The sequence below is a fragment of the Podarcis vaucheri genome, assembly GCF_965113315.1.
Source record: "Podarcis vaucheri genome assembly, chromosome: 2".
Lineage (NCBI taxonomy): Eukaryota > Metazoa > Chordata > Lepidosauria > Squamata > Lacertidae > Podarcis > Podarcis vaucheri.
This window is the reverse complement of record NC_138760.1, coordinates 18,096,175-18,114,634: the sequence shown is the minus strand read 5'-3', so window position 1 is coordinate 18,114,634 and position 18,460 is coordinate 18,096,175. Positions and strand designations below refer to the sequence as shown.

The following is an 18,460-nucleotide window of genomic DNA, read 5'->3' as shown; positions in this document are numbered from 1 at the left end:
CTCGGTTTTGGAACGCTTTGGTTTCGGAACGGACTTCCGGAACGGATTAAGTTTGAGAACCAAGGTACCACTGTACATCAAACTTCTGAAATTTCATCATCCTGCTTTGATAACCATTTTTAGAGCGCCCTCAGCGTAATCCTATGGAACTCGGTGATTGCTCAAATACTATAAAGGGCTGCCTTCCTCCAGCAATGAAAGTGTTAAAAAAATAATTGAAAAGCCATACATTCCTGGTTCAGCTGCACTGTGTTGTGTCACACAAACACCACCAACCCACCAGCCAACAGATTAAGAGCATGACATCTGGAGTGAATGGAAAGGGAACAGGAAGGAGATGGTCTCACACCATTTCAAATAAAAATACAGAACGTGTGTAAACATGAACACCCCCCTCCAACCAGCCTGCCCATGTAGACTCAACAGATTTTGCCAACATATATACATGAGCATCTGACCCCGCTCATCCGGAAGGGCTTCCAGGTGTGAAAATACGCACCTTCTTCATCCACAGCAAGCACAGTGGCACCTCTGCTTAGCAGAGCCTGAACAACAGAGGCCAGTCCATTCCGGGCTGCGATGTGGAGCGGCCTGTGAATGGCAGGAAGAGAAAGGGAAAGGCATTGCTGGGTGAACCTTGGGAGAGGAAGTGAGAAATGCATGTCTTGGAAATGAGGGCATTCACAAAGTTTATCTGACTCGTGTTCCAAGAGAGGAATGTATCAGAGGATTTTCACGTACAACTCTTGTTGGGAAACTGTGTACGTGCAGCTACTCACACAGTCAATTAAGGTTTGGCAGACAGCCAGAAGGCAATCTGAAGGAGTAAGTCTGCCTGGTGATAACAGAGGCATGGAGACAGCTCCCTGATTGGTCAAGCTCTTTCAAGGGAGTGATAATTAATGGCCTACTAACTGGAATGTGTTAGTTCAGCGTTCAGAGGTTCAGAGTTCTGTGTGTCAGTGTAGGAGTTGTGAGTCGCGTCAGAGAGAGCTAGCAAAAGATCCATGTTCTGTTCCTGTAAATAGTCCACTGTATATAATAAACACCTAACTACAAGTTCCTGGTTCCTGCTTCGTCTATCCTGTCTGCAGCCAAGTTGCCAACTACTTCCGTGGATTCTGCGTGTACTCTACTAGGTCTGGCTAAGCTCCTGCAACTGGTCAGAAAGTTGTGAAACACCAAATAGGTTTTACCAATAACTCCGGCCCTCCAGATGTTTGGGACTACAATCCTCATCATCCCTAGCTAACAGGACCAGTGGTCAGGGATGATGGGAATTGTAGTCCCAAACATCTGGAGGGCCGGAGTTTGCCTATGCCTGATGTAAACATTTAATTCTGTGGGTCAAATAGATCTGTAGTTCATCCTGCAGTATGTTCTGTGAAAGTTGGAAAGGCTTTTCAAATTGCTTTTTGCAATGTGTTCATTCCAATAGTTTTCAAAAGCATATGGCATTAAGAGCCCCCTACCCACCTTTCAGTTCTTTAGGGAAAATACGATTCTGGACTACACTTCTGTGGGAAATTTTGCTCTGGGAATTTGTAAACAGAATCTTTTTCACAGAATTGGTGGTGATGCAGCAGAGGGACCTACTATCCAAGTGAGGGCCACCAGGCTGCAATCCATCACTGTTTTAGACTCAAAGTTTAAAAATTTCTCATCAAGCCTTTCAGATTTTTGATACTAGACACCATGATGCAGTATACAGTGGTGCCCCGCAAGACGAATGCCTCGCAAGACGAAAAACTCGGAAAGAGTTTTCCGTTTTTTGAGTCATTCCACAAGACAAATTCCCCTATGGGCTTGCTTCACAAGACGGCAAGACGAAACGTCTTGCAAGTTCTTGCGAGTTTGTTTCCTTTTTCTTAAAGCCGCTAAGGCGTTAATAGCCGCTAAGCCGCTAATAGCCGTGCTTCACAAGACGAAAGAAGAGACTCGCGGAACGGATTAATTTCGTCTTGCGAGGCACCACTGTATTAGTATTACTTTTGTATATGCAACTTTCTATCTGTATAGTTATCTTTATCTTAAGCAACAAGCACACCCACCTGATTTTTATATTACAGTGGTGCCTCGCAAGACGAAAAGAATCCGTTCCGCGATTCTTGTCGTCTAGCGGTTTTTTCGTCTTGCGAAGCAAGCCCATTGATTAGCGCTACAGCGGTCTAGCGGCTTTCCGTGATCAGCTGTTAAGCGGGTTTTTCAGCGGAACAGCTGATAGGCGGCTTAGGAAAAGGAGGGGAGCGAAAAAAACCCGCGGGGATGCGCAAGATTTTTTCGTCTTGCAAAGCAACCCCATAGGGAAATTCGTTTTGCAAAGCGCCTCCAAAACGGAAAACCCTTTCGTCTAGCGGGTTTTCCGTCTTGCGAGGCGTTCGTCTTGCGGGGCACCACTGTACTATTAATTGGCTTGAGCTCCTAATGATTGCAAGGGTAGTAAAGAATTTTTTAAAGAAATAAATACAACCAAGCAGAAGACTTCCAAGGCTTAGTGTGCTGAGGTTATTCAGACCCTGATAATAGGGCTCCGTGACAAACTTCCAACAGAAGATCTCTTAGTTCCCCAACACTGAGGAGTTATGTAACAAGAGTTCTGATTTCTCAGCTAGCTTAGCCTCCCCTTTTCATACAAGAAAGATCATACACTGAGTATCTCCAAAGAAGATGGGTGAGGCATAAGATCACACCACCCACATTCCTGGCTGTGAAAATCTTTAAGACCAGGAGCATCAAAATAAATGCTTTTCTTTTTCCATGTCTACTCACAGATGTAGAGCGCCTGTCCAAACGCAGAAGCCTTTTTTTTTTTTTTTTAGGGCCGACTAACCAGATGCCTACCCTTGTCTCATTGCTAGGAATGTACTTGGTAAGAAGGAAAACAAGGAAAGGCAGGGGGAACCAAACAGTCTCTCGTTTCCACCAGCTGCACAAATACTCACATCTGCAGAGCACTGTTAGTTGCATTGATAAGGCCAAGGTCTTGGGTTTCCCCCAGAATCAACAAGGCACACTTTTCATGACCCTGGAAAGAAAAGATAATTTATTTAAAGGAATGATTCGTTTGGAAGGCAGGTGGCCTTTCTTAAGCTACACCCCCTTCCCCAATCTCCACGCACAAATTCCATCTAAGTACGGCTTGCTATGTTGTGCAAATCGACGAAATTATGGTCGTTATAATTAGAGCAAGCTTGTAAATGGGAAGGAGTAACTTTTGTTGTAGCTGTGCTGTTCAGCTTTTTATTTTAGATGCTTTTTAAAAGTGTTTTATAGATTGTTATTGTTTTACTGATGATTTTTTAATTATTCTATGTGATTTATGCTGCATTATGTCATTTGAATGAAAAGCAGCATAGAAATATAAGAAATAAAAAAGTGCAGGACACATAAACCCATGAGGAAAGGAAGAATTCTGAGCACGCAGTAAGTGCTTCTGGCTCTTCCTTTCCAGCCTCTGGTACAGTTAATTGTCTTTTTTTTTAACTGCCCTGCAGCAACCGAGAAAGGCAATAAATTCCAAAATTGCTTAATTAAGGAAGAATCTGGAATGCCCTTAGGACATGCTCTCGGTTTTTCCTTTCAAATATGAATGCACTGATTATTCCATTGAAGTTGAATCACCTGAAATCAGGTGATTGACAGGTGGGTGGTGCAAGGAGTGGGGGAATACCGCTTGCAGGTCCTCCCTGGATATTTACCTTACTGCAGGCCAGGTGAAGAGCTGTGTTCTTGTTGACATCCAGCACAGTTAGATCCGCTTTTGCTCTGTACAGCAGAAACTCTGAAAATAGGTGGCGATGCCAAGTGAGAGTTGGTGCAAACTGTGACATACTTCAGTAAAGAGTAAAAAGGGGGAGGGAGGCATAAATGTAATAGGTTCTCTACTCACCAACTGCTGCGGTCTGGCCATTCTCAGCAGCCATCATAAGAGCGGTCCTTCCCAGTTGGTCAGTCACGTCTACCTCAGCCTGGTGGCGCAAAAGCAGTTGTAAACCATGGATGTTGTCTGCAAAGGCAGCAGCGTGAAGGGGGGTCCTGGAATGGGGAAAAAACCAAATGCCTTTAACAAGCATAGACCCTGGCATTCTTCCAAATTCCACCTTTATTCCTGCTGAACTAACACCTCTTCAGAATATTGTTTCTTCACTCAGTCAAGAGTGCAGCTGATACTCCTTTTAAAGACCCTGTTATCATCATTATTGTGGGACGCGGGTGGCGCTGTGGGTTAAACCACAGAGCCTAGGGCTTGCCGATCAGAAGGTTGGCGGTTCGAATCCCCGCGACGGGATGAGCTCCCATTGCTCGGTCCCTGCTCCTGCCAACCTAGCAGTTCGAAAGCACATCAAAGTGCAAGTAGATAAATAGGTACCGCTCTGGTGGGAAGGTAAACGGCGTTTCCGTGCGCTGCTCTGGTTCGCCAGAAGCGGCTTAGTCATGCTGGCCACATGACCCGGAAGCTATACGCCGGCTCCCTCGGCCAATAAAGCGAGATGAGTGCCACAACCCCAGAGTCGGTCACGACTGGACCTAACGGTCAGGGGTCCCTTTACCTTTTATCATCATTATTGATTTAACTTATTAAATTAATATTTCCCCAGGGTAGCTTTTCTACCACAGGGATGTCCCATTTCCCCAGCACTAACACAGCAGCATTTTGCCACTAGGAAAGCAAACCGCCACTCCAACTAACATATGCATTGCAATTTTTAGTGCTGTGTGAAATGTAGCTGCCCAAATCTCACAGGGATAGCTTGAGCAGTGCCTGTCACATCATCAAGTGAGCAACAATGCAACTTTTTTCCAGCATGTGCCGTTTTGTGAACATTGCTAAGTAGGCATCATCTTTCACTCTTTAGAAGCTGTGCACCTCCTCTTTGCTCAAAAACATGCTGCAGGTATTATTATGTGAAACCATCACACTCAGGTTATCCTGCCCTCATTCCGCTTAACTGGCTGTTGGTTAAATAACACCACTTTTCTGGTGAAACGGTGGAGGAGGAAATGCAAGGCCAGAGTTTTTTTATGACCACCATAATGTCTGTTTCCACCCTAAGAAACTGGCAGCACTGTAGAGAACTGAACCAGATTAGTAGTAACTAGGTGGCGCTGTGGGTTAAACCACAGAGCCTAGGACTTGCCGGTCAGAAGGTCGGTGGTTTGAATTCCCATGAAGGGGTGAGCTCCCGTTGCTCAGTCCCTGCTCCTGCCAACCTAGCAGTTCGAAAGCACACCAGTGCAAGTAGATAAATAGGTACCACTCTGGTGGGAAGGTAAATGGCATTTCTGTGCACTGCTCTGGTTCGCCAGAAGCGGCTTAGTCATGCTGGCCACATGACTCGGAAGCTGTACGCCGGCTGCCTCGGCCAGTTAAGCGAGATGAGCGCCGCAACCCCAGAGTCGGCCATGACTGGACCTAATTGTCAGGGGTCCCTTTACCTTAGGCTTCAGTTTAGCATCACCTGACATTGCTAATGTGAGGGACTCCTCGTCTGCACCCTGTTAACAACTCCTCCAGCATCTTTGTCAATTCTTGAAGCAAAGTTTCCTATCCTAGCAATGGTCTAGGCATTGATGACTGTTGAGTTTCAGAGGGGACCGTATACCTAGAATGTCTACCAGCGACAATCAACAAGGCTGCACACTCACTCACCTTCCTTTGGCATCTCTGCTATTAACAATCTTGGCACCCAGTGCTTCCACAAGCATCTCAGAAGTGCCATCCTGGTTGTTAATTCTGCAGAAGGAAGAAAATGGGAGAAGCAAATGAGCTAACGTGGCTTGGATTTATCTTCTTCTGCAGTTCGTCGAAAGGGAAGGGAGCTCAGAATGCAGCATGTATGGGGACATCTATTGCTCAGTGGCAAATTACATGCTTCACATGCAGGAGATCCTAGCTTCAATCTGTGGCATCTCTGCTTAAAAAGAACTTCAGGCAGGAAAAGGCCTCCCCTTGAGACACTAGGGCAGGGATGGGGAATCTACGGCCCTCCAAGTGTTGTAGGACTCCAGCTCCCAGCAACCCCAGGTAGCACGGTCGATGGGCAGGGATGATGGGACTTTCAGAGAGCACACAGGTTCCCCAGCCCTAGAGAGCCAGCGGCAGTCAGAAGTGACTGTGACAGATTAACCAACAGAATTGGTATAAAGCAGTTTTATAAAGGTAGCCTTGGAGACAGCCACTGAAAAACGAGGAAGACACTGCTCTGGAATTGTAATCTTTGCTGATCTTTTATTTTCCAATGCTGCTTATAACTTGAAATGTACAAGGAATTATTATTCTTTGCCAATCTTCCTTCCGTAAAAACACACAAAAAACATTAAAGCACAAATAAAGTATTCTCAGTGACTTCTGTCAGCTATGGAACTACCTGTCCCTGGAAACTCTTCCAATGCAAACCTGGACCTTGTTCAAAACCACTTCAAGACCTACTGGTTTGGGTTGCTTTCAGAGGTCAAGGCTAAGCTAGATGTTATGGAGACTTGATCATATTTTAATGTGGTTGCATCATATTTCTGAGCTGTTTGGTTAGGGTGGACTAGAACGGTAAATCAATCAATCCAGAGAGACCACAATACTTGGGGACAATGACCCCTTCTAGGTGTTCACACTATCAAAACTAGGGGTACAACTTTGGTATCCTGACCTCAACTCTCTTCTCTGGTAGAACGAACTAAGTAAGAGCTAAGAACTAGGTCAGCAGAGCAGTCTGCTATTCGGTCCTGCTACCCACTCCTTGTAAAGCTTGCACATTCTGGGAGAAAACTGCTAAAACTGACTCATCATTTTGCTTGTGGTGAAGGAAGAGTTCTGCAGATTAGATGTGCCCTCTAGTGGTTCCCATGAAGATTGCATCCACAGAAAAACATCCAGTCAAGATTGCTCTAACTAGAATATAACACTTAGGGTGTGAATATGCTCCAAATTTAAACAGGTTTGAAACTGGCTTGCCTGTGATGTCACCCAGGCAGGGAAACTATAGTTATAAGAGGGGGCTAAGGATCTCTAGCAAAAAACAATCAGCACTTCATGAGATGCTACGCAGTCTGGGAGAAGCCACGGCAAACTGCAGGGCTAGATGTTTATCTGTGATGGAAGCTCATTAAGAATGTACTATATGTAACAACAGGGTCTCTTGCACTAATCACTTATTATTTAAAATGCTCCAGGCCTAAGGTACATCTTTTGAGATACAGTGGTGCCTCGCAAGACGAAAAGAATCTGTTCTGTGATTCTCTTCGTCTAGCGGTTTTTTCGTCTTGTGAAGCAAGCCCATTGACGGATTAGCGGATTAGCGCTATTAGTGGCTTATCGGATCAGCTGATAAGCGGTTTAGCGGCTTAGAAAAGGGGGGGAGGGGAAAAACCCCGCAGGAACTCGCAAGACATTTTCGTCTTGCGAAGCAAGCCCATTGGAGATTCGTTTTGCGAAGCACCTCCAAAACGGAAAACTCTTTCGTCTAGCGAGTTTTCCGTCTTGCGAGGCATTCGTCTTGCGGGGCAGCACTGTAGTTTATTTAGAAACACAGAAGTCCAGCCACTCATCACAAAAGCAAACATCCACTTTGGTCTTTGCTTCCACGCCCCGCCCCACCCTCCAAAGGACCAATTGAGACTTACACCGCACAGTGCAATGGAGTAAAGGGGTTTCCTTCTAGGTATGCAAATGGATTGTGTTCAAGTAACAATTCAAGACAATCTTCATGCCCTGGCAAAGAGAGAAAAGAGGCAGACGGCATTATCAAAATGACCTTCAACATCCATGAAATTATGATGAGCGGAATCAAGAGGCGCCTTTGCCCAAGGACTTGAAAAGACCCTTTGGGCCGTCTCCCAGATCAACAAAACAGCCATAAACTGGGAAGGTGGTGACTATGAGTTTCTGCAGCTTGCTTTAATGAGCCAGCCTGCAACAGGCTGACATACACTTCCAGCAGGGGAATGCGTTTCTAGAGTGCTGTTCTTTGCAGCACCAAGTTCTGCACTCAGAATACGTAGAGAGCTGTGTACCTGCTACATGCTGAGTTAGTGGCCCTATTAGTGGCCCTACTGAACAGAACCCCGGTTGGACCGGTTCTCTGCCTTGGCACAGGAAAAGAACAATCAGAATCAGGCATAACTCGTACCGCTGTAAGAAGCCCAGTGCATTGGTGAGTAGCCACTATAGTCCACCACAGAGTCCAGAGGGTCAGTAGAGAGCGCTGCCTGCAGCAAGGTCCTCAGGATTTCGGAATGCCCACACACCGAGGCAAAATGGATCGGGGTCCGGCCCTTGAAATCCCGACACAATACAAAGGCATCATGGTCCAGCAGTGCTGCAAGGCAGTCTTCACAGCCAGTCACAGCCTGGGAGTGAGCAAAGAACAGTGAATGGTGAAAGAATGTGCCCAAGCCAAATACTGATAACGCTGGGTTACTATAAAGGAATCTTGGCAGTGCCAGGATAGCAAAGGGGCGCTTCTCTTTGGTGGCATGTTGAAACCAGCAGGACATCTGCTTACGACATGGCAAAGACAGACACAGCAGTCAATTGTTACTTATAACGGTTTTTAATGACATTGTAAATTGATACCACCAGCCCATAACCCATTATTTACTAGAGCAAATCCTGAGTCCGTAAACAACTGAAAAAAAATTATCCTTTTTCTCTCTCAACCTGTTCTAACCTCACTTCCCAAACCTTGTGCCTTGAAATGCTTCTGTCTGGCACATGAAGTTCTTTGCCAACAGTTTAGGACAGGCATGTCCAAAGTCTGGTCCGGGGGCCTAATCCAGCCCCTGTGGCAGTTTATTTGCTGGTGTAAAATCCTAAGAAAATCTCAACATCTTCAATCACAAAAAACCAACAACTTTGGGGTAAAATTGCAAGCAAAGCTCAACAACTTCAATCAATCACATATGTTCATCAAATCTGGCTCTCTTTGAAAAAAGTTTGGACACCCCTGGTCTAGGATATACCGTATTTTTCGCTCTGTAAGACGCACCAGACCACAAGACGCACCTAGTTTTTGGAGGAAAACAAGAAAAAATATATTCTGACTCTCAGAACCCAGAATAGCAAGAGGGATCGCTGCGCAGTGAAAACAGGAATCCCTCTTGCTGTTCTGGCTTCTGGGATAGCTGCGCAGCCTGCATTCGCCCCATAAGATGCACACACATTTCCCCTTACTTTTTAGGAGGGAAAAAGTGAGTCTTATAGAGCCAAAAATACGGTACCTTTCAGTATCATCCGGCCACTTTGATGAGCCAGTGCGTTCTGACTGGCTGAAGTTTTGGGATGTTCTGTGATGAAGTCTCTAATTCGGTTTTCAACATAAGTTATTGAAGGACAACTTAGGGCAGGAAGGGGGAGATGGCGGCCCTATGGAGGATGTTGGGTTACATCTCCCATCATCCCCAGTCACTGTTCAGGCTGGCTTGGGGATGATGGGAGCTGGATTCCAGAAAGGCCACTGGTTCTCCATCCCTTGTGCAGCCAGCACATGTAGTGCTCACTGCAAGACTATGTTACTATAGCCTGTGAATGCAGTAGCAGCTTTTTCTACTCACCCCCCGGTGCAGTGCAGTCCTGCCTCTCCTGTCTGCTGCATCCACTGTGGATCCCTTCTCAAGTAAGAGGTGGACACAATCCACATGGCCGTTCATGATCGCCAACATCAACGGGGTTCTGGGAGGCAAGAAATAATGGCTCAGGCATAGCAACATTTGGCTCGGCCCCGTTTTAGAGGCCTAAGGGTCTTCCACTGATAAGGTGCAGAGGCGGCACCCCAACAATTAGAATGAGAGAAATCAGAATCAGGGCTGCCTTCAATTCCAAGTAGGGTTCTAAACAGAAATAACAGTCAGAGCAAGGGCTGCTGCAAAGCCAGGAGTGGGGCTAGGTGTCGTTTAGGACTTTTGTTGCAAATCAAGGAGAAGGAGCCATCAGGATCCATAGTGCTATTCTCAGCTATTGGAGAAGGAGGAACATAAAAGTGGCACAGGTGAGGCCTTGGTGGGTAGCTTATTACGAGAAAGCTGCTGTTTCATGGCTTTGCACAAAGGAGGGGAAGCTCCTATACAGTGGTACCTTGGCAGTTGAACAGCTTAGTTCCCGAACGTTTGGCTCCCGAACGCCGCAAACCCGGAAGTGACTATTTGCAAACAGAAGCCGAACATCTGACGGGACTTCCGCGGCTTCCGATTGGCTGCAGGAGCTTCCTGCAGCCAATCAGAAGCCACGCTTTGGTCTTCGAACATTTTGGAAGTCGAATGGACTTCTGGAACAGATTCCGTTCGATTTCCAAGGTATGACTCTAATTAGAATTTATTTGTATAACCGTTTGGGACCCTTGAGGAGCGAAAATAACTTATCAGGAACAGAAGGAAGGACTTCCAGCCCAAACACGCAGAACGATGAACATATATAAGCCAATGGAAAAACTCACTGTCCATGGATGTCCATGACATCTGTGATGTCGACTCTCTCCCCACTGTCAATGAGAAGATGTAGGGAATCGGTGTTCCCATAGGCAGCTGTAAGAAATGTAAGGGGGGGGGGGAATAGTACTATGTACACAACTTCCCTTTTTCTAATCGTTTCTCAAACTGCCATTTCCGCAAAAACTTACTGTGTGCTCAAGGTTTGGTTGCGACAGCAGTCACGAAAAGCAAGCATCCGAGAAAAGGAAATGTCATGCCCTCACCTGCAGCATGTAGGGGAGTCCACTTCTTCTTTTTCTCCTTCACAAGAGCAGAAGCACCATGGCTGGTGAGCACCTCCACGCACTCCGTGGAGCCCCTCTCCGTGGCAAGATACAAAGCCGTCCGCCCTTTGTGGTCCCGCACATCCAGGTTCACCAGGGTCTCGGCAAGTGTCTTCAGGGCTTCACAGTGACCATTATAGGCCTGGAAGCAACATCAGTCTTTAGTTCATTTTGCACCGCTTGCCTCTTTTTGCCTACGGTACATGCCGTGCAATCCCAAGCATGATTACTTTTTTAAAATAATTTTTTAAAAAACCACCAAGCAGCAGTAAATAAATACATTGCTTCAATGGGACTCACTCCCTAGTAAGTGTGACTGAGCCTAAAACCAACCAACTTGCTGGCATTTGCCTAGATTTTAGCATTCACTTTCATTGTACAAGCTGCTGTTTTTTTACAGTCCAAGACACAGCCCACAACCTTGCAAAGCCAGATTTATGATAGATATACTTACAGCTAAGTGCAAAGGGCTGACTGGAATGGTGCTTTCCACATCGTCCAGGCAGTTAAAAGACATTTCCAGGAGCTACAAACCAAAAAGGCACAATGTCCATTCACATCCATTCAAATGCTTTAACTCTTCTAGCCTCCAGAACCCGCAGCAGCAATGATGCCAGCAGTCTTTAGCTTCCCCAGGCAGGAAATTCCACCAACCCCCAAATGCATTCGCAGGACTACCAAGCAGAAAAAAAGCTTGATGGGCTGTTGAGTCTAGAAGTGCAATCTTGACAATCGCAATCATATGCTCAAATGCTTAAAACTCAAAATTGGAATGCCAATACACTCTCCAAGTGTATCTCAGTAGCACAACGGTAACAGTACAGTGGTACCTCGCAAGACGAATGCCTCGCCAGACGAAAAACGCGCAAGATGAAAGAGTTTTCCGTTTTTTGAGTCGTTCCGCAAGACGAACGTCTTGCGAGTTCTTGCGAGTTTGTTTCCTTTTTCTTAAAGCCGCTAAGCCGTTAATAGCCGCTAAGCCGCTAATAGCTGTGCTTCGCAAGACGAAAAAACCGCAAGACAAAGAGACTCGTGGAACGGATTAATTTCGTCTTGTGAGGCACCACTGTATTACTTTGCTATCTTTGTTAAGGCACCTTGAGGCATTAAGAATTCTTATGCCGAGACTAAACTCTGGCTAAAAAAAGTATTTCACACATTTTAATATATGAAATGCAGTTAAGTGGTTTCCCCCACTGTAAGTACACAGAGTGGGTAGTCATTGTAATACCAGATTAATGTCCATTGGAAATCACTATTTTTATTGATGTGACCTAAGACTATTTTTATCTCTGTGCATTTTATAGAGCAAGATGTGTGCTAATTTCTTGGTTCTCCGGTGGGCTCTTGACTGTGTTTACTTATTTCTTTGCTGCTCAAATTATTATGTTGCTGCTGCCTTTATTTTTATAGGCACTGTTTTATGCTGTTTGGGGGCTTGGATCAGCCACAATTTATTGATAGATATTACTTTGTCTATTTCATAAAAACCATTTGGGGCATTAACGTTTTCTGCAAACACACACACACGTCAGCGAGAAAGATCACATTGTTCTCATACACTGATTGTGCAAAGCTATTACTCAGATCCTAAGCAAAACTGATATCCATCTAACCATTCAAGAGAGGTTTTAAGGCAACAGCTGAGTTGCCAAAACTCCTGCCATGCCCTCCACCCTGGACCTAGACATATGCAGCTCCCTGCTAAAACTGGTTTCCATGTAAACAGCCTGTTTGTGCTACTGGAGAGGATTGATTAGATCCTCAAAGCTTATATAGCATCTGATGTTCTATCACAACATATACACACAACGGCTGCTTTAGCACCTAACACTAAGTCAAGGTACGTTGCATGTTTAACCCATAATGTTAATGAGGTAAATGCTAATGCCTGCAACTCAAGCTCTACCATTTCGCTCCTCCTTTTGTCCAGCTGGGAGCACCTACCTTGTTGCACCTACCTGAACAAAGGGAGGAATGAAATCTGGGCACCAGAGCTGCATGCACCAATACACTGCTCCTGCACATCATGGTTAACAAGTTGCAAACTCTGGCTTAGTGGGAACGTGACCAGTTTCTATTCAGAACAACTCTCAATTCCATCAAAGCGACCAGGTGCACAATAGCAAGGTACTCAACAAGAGAGCCTATTTCATCAAGTTGACTGTGAATACAAATGAAGGCTGCACCCCAGAGTATGGCTCTTCCAAACTTCCACAGAAACATTCATTCCTCAGTCTCCCCTCCAAAATCACGACCCAGTTCCTCCAATCCCAATTCGAGCTTACCAACTCAAGGTTCTGTCTGTTGCCATAGGCAGCTGCGTAATGGACAGCGGTGTATCCCTGCTTGTCCCGGAGAGAGGGGTCAGCACCATTATCCAACAAGAACTCTAAACAACTGGAGCAGATGTGAGTAGATTAGGTCAGATGCCTTGAAGCAGTTGCATGTGAAGGACCTAAAAGTTGCTGCGCAAACAGCCTTTGCCGTGGTTTCTTATTAAAATGGCTCGCAACTGTACTGCAGGAGCCACAGCTCTCAAAGAAGAAAGGAGATTCCCCTCATTCACAGAGTTTGACAGAATAAGAACAGCTGCAGCCCTGTGTAAAACATTGCTTTCAACCCAACTTGTATGGCACGTATGTTGGCAGCTCAAATATATCTTCAAAAAAACAACAACCAACTTTTGTGTCTGGATTTTCGCTTTTTGAAATATGGCAGCCCTAGTTGGTAGAAAGAAACTCCACTGTTCTTCCCTGCATCACAAGCACTTCCCAATGCAAGTATGACACATGTAAGATTTAGAAGCAGTTACTGAACTCCCCTCTCCATGTTAAACTGATGTCTGTGCACTTTATAAAAATCCACTAAAGTTCAGTTTCAATAATGAAAAGGCGGGGGGGGGGGAGATGAACAAAAGTCAAAGCATCTTTTATTTTGAAAAGGTTTGGAGTGCATTTTAAAGATGAGGCTGGAGGAGCAAAGAAAACCTGGAGAGACTGTGTCCCACGCTGATTTGGTAAAAGCCCAAATGCTGGTTGATTTAAGTCACAATAATAGGACAGAACCCCCTAACAATGGCCAGTGCCCAAGCCCAATCAGTCACTTAAAAACTGGCAGTGAGGTGATAAATTCAAACTGTCACTCTAGTTGGTAAAAGACATGTGTGGAGGCAGCTGAGCTCCTAAAGCTGTATGCTAAGGCAAGTTAAGACGGGCTACTCACAAGATTGCCTCCTTCAGTCGTGACTCCTTCAGTGGCTCCTCGTCAGTGTCATGGCTGTTTCCTGAATGAGTCTCAGCTCTGCAAGAGTGAAAGCCTAGATCAGCTTTGCTGAGACATAGTAGAAGAGGGACTGTGCAGGAACACATAACAAAGTACTGCATACAGTTTTCAAAGGAATCCCACATGTGGAAATCCATTGCAAGAATAAATTTGTGGGGGGGAAACGTGCATGATATTGGTCAATCAGGACAGGTTACAAAGAGCCAGTATAGATCAAGCTTGATGACGACCTCAGTGGCTCCAACTGAATTTATCTATGAAATTCATAGAAGCAAAATATGATCTGGAAAAAAGACGTTGCCATAAGCCTGAGCTACCTTTCAGAAGTCATCATTCATCAGCCTGGCATCACACAGGAGAGTAGGAAAAGGATTGTAGCCATTTAAGTAACTTCACTAGCCCAAGAAGTTATAGTGCAAGTTGAATTTCAACTTTAACTATTTTTGGAGAAATGTTCTTAAGTCTCTACAGACAGGGAAAAGTCTGAAACAACTGCAACAGCAGAAAGCAAAGTCATGCACACCCCAAATAAGATCTGAAGTATAAATTCTCTATTGCCATTTTGGACTTTGGTTTCTAATGTCTAAACATTTGGGCAGGTAGCACCATGATTCTTAGATAAAAGCCTCAAAGATGAGCCCTGCCATTTTAAATCATTGTTTAAAAAAACAAACAAAACCAGAATGCACCAGTTCATTATTTAATTTTCACTATATTTCCAATGAGGGCTTTAATGATACACTTTCTATCCACAAAAGTGCTAGAAAGGGAGAAGAAAAATATTGCATCTACTGCAGATCTTTCTGGTGAAAGAATTGCACTTGACTGCTGCCATTTTAGGCAAATGCCCGCCAGCCCCCGCCAGCCCTTTCTCCTACCTCCTGTAAGTGTCCGAAGCAGCAGCATAATGTAAGGGGGTGCAGCCTTTACAGTCAGCTTCGTTAATACTGGCTCCGGCAGTGACCAATGTCACCGTACACTGATAGCTGCCATTAGCGGCTGCATAGTGCAAAGGAGTCCTGGATGGGGAAAACGAGACTTGAAGCACTTACTAAACACAAAGCACCTTTTAATACGTTAGCATTGTAAGCAATGAATGTGGTTCAGAGTTTCCATTTCCTCAATCTGTTAACAGAGTAGGCTCCACTGGGTTAATATGTCAACTTTTGGTCCTGCATGGATCTAACCTGGGTTAATTTGCTGTGTTGTCCTGAGCTAGTCCTCAGCCGAAGTGTCCTTTGCATCCCAGCTGATCTACTATGTCTTTTATTTACGCCCACTTTATATCGCTCATTAACAAAAAGTTATTCGGGTAACGTAGAGCGTTCACCCTCACAGCCATTTCCTAAGGGTTCCTCTGCAAATGCCATTTTACAGATAGAGAACAAAGACTAAGATTATGAGTCCCTGACCAAAGAGGGACGTTAACTGTGACCTTCAAAGCAGACACGTCATCCAGTGCATCAGTGGCTCTTGCGAATGCTGTGTTGCATTAACAAACAGAAAAGCAATGTATAATCCCTCTCCTCCTAATTCGGCTGCTCCCAACAGAGCAGCACTGAGCTTTGGTTGAGCAAAAGCATTTCTGCAAGTGAGCACCTTAAGCTCATCCTCAGTGCAATAAGCACTGAGTCACACTTATAAAAGCAGTCTCCTGTTAACACAGTGCAAGGCCTTCACAGCCTTTGGGCAGGTTTCAATGCCACTGAACAACAGCCTTTCCTTGCCCAAAGGCAAAACTGCAAGGGGCTCTTAATTTACCTTCCAAACTTATCTCTCCTCCTCAAGTCAGCTCCGCTGCTCAACAGCAAGTTAAGACATTCAACATTCCTGCAGAGAAGCCAAAAACAAATATAGAATACACATGAACAATGTGATTGAACTAAAGAGGCTGTTAGAATGAGAAAGCAGAGAGATTTTACAAGGTGGGAAGTCTCAGTAGGATTGAAAGGCACAGGGGGGAAGCAATCTCTTAGGAAGGAGATAGCAGAAAAGATCAAGGACGATTTCCAGTCAAGGATGTAGGCTTGCTAAAACAGAAAATGCACACAATTCACTCAAGCTTTTTACCAATTGATTAGAAAATTAAAGGGCTAGCGGAGTGGTAGCAAAGCATGCCCTATTTTTAAGTAGAGCAGAAAACATAAACTGCCCTCCAAGTCAAGGGTGTCGTCGTTTCTGCCTCTTCAAGCAAATGGACCAAGACAACACCCACCAGGTTGTGTCCTAGTGCCCACTCGAGAAGTCAAATAAAAAAATAGAATACATTTGAACAATGTGATTGCACTCTAAAAAAAAGAGAGAACTGACCCAAGAGTACTGGATCTGCCTGATTGCAGAGTGAATTGTTTATAAAGCTTGGATATTCAAAATGGTAGCCGCTGGACAAGAAGCACACAGATACCCTCTGGTTTTCTTTGTATTTACATGCAGGGTCAACCTGAATCCAGGTTTTTGTACACTTTGGAAGTATAACAGCTTCAATTTTGCTGGCACACATTTTAACTAACTGTGGCTGTTCCACATCCATGGAAAATGCTGTCCTGAGAGCAGAGTTCCCAAGAGAGCTATATATTTGTGGGTGTGGCTTATCCTCTAGCTGGGATGGAGATCCCTGTCTAGGGAAGGGGCTGTCAACCTGGTCCCTCCCTCCCACTAGTGGGCGTTTCAGGATTCAAGGTGGGCGGCAGGGGGTTCTATGGCACAAGCTGAATCCTCCTTCCATCGACCACTGGTGGGCAGTAAAGAAATTTTACCATCAAGAAAGATGCATTACTGGGCAGTAGGTATAAAAAGGTTGACTACCCCTGGTCTAGAGCAACTGGGAAAGATAGCAATGCAGACATGGGATTCTATGATGAGAAATATTTTTTCTCCTTTCAAGGGACATTTCCAGGGCGGGAGGGAGATTTGCCAGGAACCACATGCTGGCAGCAAGGGGGGAAATTAACCAAAAGTGGGTGGGGCATCCTTTTTTCCTCTCCCCACTTCCACCCTGTTCAGTGGAATGCTGAGAAAAAGACACAGACCACTCTTGCTAGAGGTCTGAATTGCTTGCTTGCAAAAGGTCCCCCCTGCCCCTTACCACCACTTTCTGCTAATTTTTGCTCCCTCCACCATGCTTTTCCCACCCGTCCTTCCTTATGGCTTCTTCCCCTCCCACAGGCAATTAGGCTGAAGGTTGAATGGAGCCCTTGAGGAACAGATTCTTCTCTCTTATAGTATGTTTGCTGGATCAAAGCAAATCCTCTCATATTTGTTCTGAAGTGCAATTGGAAATTCCACTTCACACAAACAAGGAATCTCCCGATATTAGCTCTGAACACTGGGGATTAGGAGAGAGCTTCAATTTGATTACACCACCACAGCTGTACAGTACTTCAAGGCAATGGAAACCTGAATCTGTTCTAGTTAAACAGAAATAAACAAAGCCAGACAGTCTTTTAACCTTTCCCTCCTCTTTACTTAACCAAAGGTAGCCAGTGAGATAGGAATAAGAAACAGCGCAATCATGCAGATCGGTTCTGAAGAATATCTTGCCTGAGTAACAAACTGACTGACTACTCACCCTCCGGAAGCAGCAGCATGGAGACAGGTCCTCCCGAGGTTATCTGGCGTATTGATATCAAAGCCTGCAGACAGCACATGCTCATTGCTAAGTGAAGAGACGATGCTGTACAACTGACCTGTGAATCAGAAAACAGCAGAGAACTGGTCAAAGTTCATGGTCAAGTCCATGATTCTGGCCAGCGTTTCCATGGGAAGTTTATTATCTGGAGTTCAGATTTCTAAAATGTCTCAATAATCCTTCACAAGTGCAGAGCTCAATCGTTCAATTGATGGGCCTTCTGTGCCTTGTTACTTTTCAGACAGTGAAGAGCACCTTCTGGTCCTCACTGATTTATATTTCTCCTACCACACTGTTCCTTACCAGCAGTATACCAGCTCTATAAACCCAAACCTAAATCTAGGAAGTCAGGTAGGATTTCAAAGCCCAAATACCATATTTTTCCATCTATAAGATGCCCCTATGTATAAGGGGGGGAGAGAAAAAGATGCCCCTATGTATAAGACGCCCCCTATTTTCGCAGCAACAACCAATCGCCAGTCCAGCCTTGGCACTACCCATGTATAAAAGGTAAAGGGACCCCTGACCATTAGGTCCAGTCGTGACCGACTCTGGGGTTGCGGCGCTCATCTTGCTTTATTGGCCGAGGGAGCCTGTGTACAGTTTCCGGGTCATGTGGCTAGCATGACTAAGCCGCTTCTGGCGAACCAGAGCAGCACACGGAAACACCGTTTACCTTCCCGCCAGAGCGGTACCTATTTATCTACTTGCACTTTGATGTGCTTTCAAACTGCTAGGTTGGCAGGAGCAGGGACCGAGCAACGGGAGCTCACCCCGTTGCAGGGATTCGAACTGCCGACCTTCA

At 45.2% G+C, this 18,460-nt stretch overlaps 1 protein-coding gene across 2 annotated transcripts in view; it reads right to left on the bottom strand.

Annotated features, from left to right (window-relative positions):
* ANKRD52 (ankyrin repeat domain 52) overlaps nucleotides 1–18,460 on the bottom strand; it is a 60,178-nt gene that overhangs the window by 7,986 nt on the left and 33,732 nt on the right. The window contains exons 12-28 of one of the 2 annotated variants that reach the window (XM_082212414.1): nucleotides 17,596–17,713; nucleotides 15,789–15,857; nucleotides 14,906–15,046; nucleotides 13,968–14,045; nucleotides 13,031–13,142; nucleotides 11,197–11,268; nucleotides 10,683–10,884; nucleotides 10,425–10,512; nucleotides 9,547–9,664; nucleotides 8,124–8,343; nucleotides 7,618–7,705; nucleotides 5,651–5,734; nucleotides 3,890–4,035; nucleotides 3,699–3,781; nucleotides 2,943–3,025; nucleotides 500–591; nucleotides 230–306 (exon numbers count right to left, since the gene is read on the bottom strand). In XM_082212414.1, the coding sequence (XP_082068540.1) occupies nucleotides 239–306; nucleotides 500–591; nucleotides 2,943–3,025; nucleotides 3,699–3,781; nucleotides 3,890–4,035; nucleotides 5,651–5,734; nucleotides 7,618–7,705; nucleotides 8,124–8,343; nucleotides 9,547–9,664; nucleotides 10,425–10,512; nucleotides 10,683–10,884; nucleotides 11,197–11,268; nucleotides 13,031–13,142; nucleotides 13,968–14,045; nucleotides 14,906–15,046; nucleotides 15,789–15,857; nucleotides 17,596–17,713 (1,862 nt within the window). In that variant the 3' untranslated portion in view covers nucleotides 230–238. The remainder of the gene's footprint in view (nucleotides 1–229; nucleotides 307–499; nucleotides 592–2,942; nucleotides 3,026–3,698; nucleotides 3,782–3,889; nucleotides 4,036–5,650; nucleotides 5,735–7,617; nucleotides 7,706–8,123; nucleotides 8,344–9,546; nucleotides 9,665–10,424; nucleotides 10,513–10,682; nucleotides 10,885–11,196; nucleotides 11,269–13,030; nucleotides 13,143–13,967; nucleotides 14,046–14,905; nucleotides 15,047–15,788; nucleotides 15,858–17,595; nucleotides 17,714–18,460) is intronic. The other variant, XM_082212413.1, reaches the window with a different exon arrangement.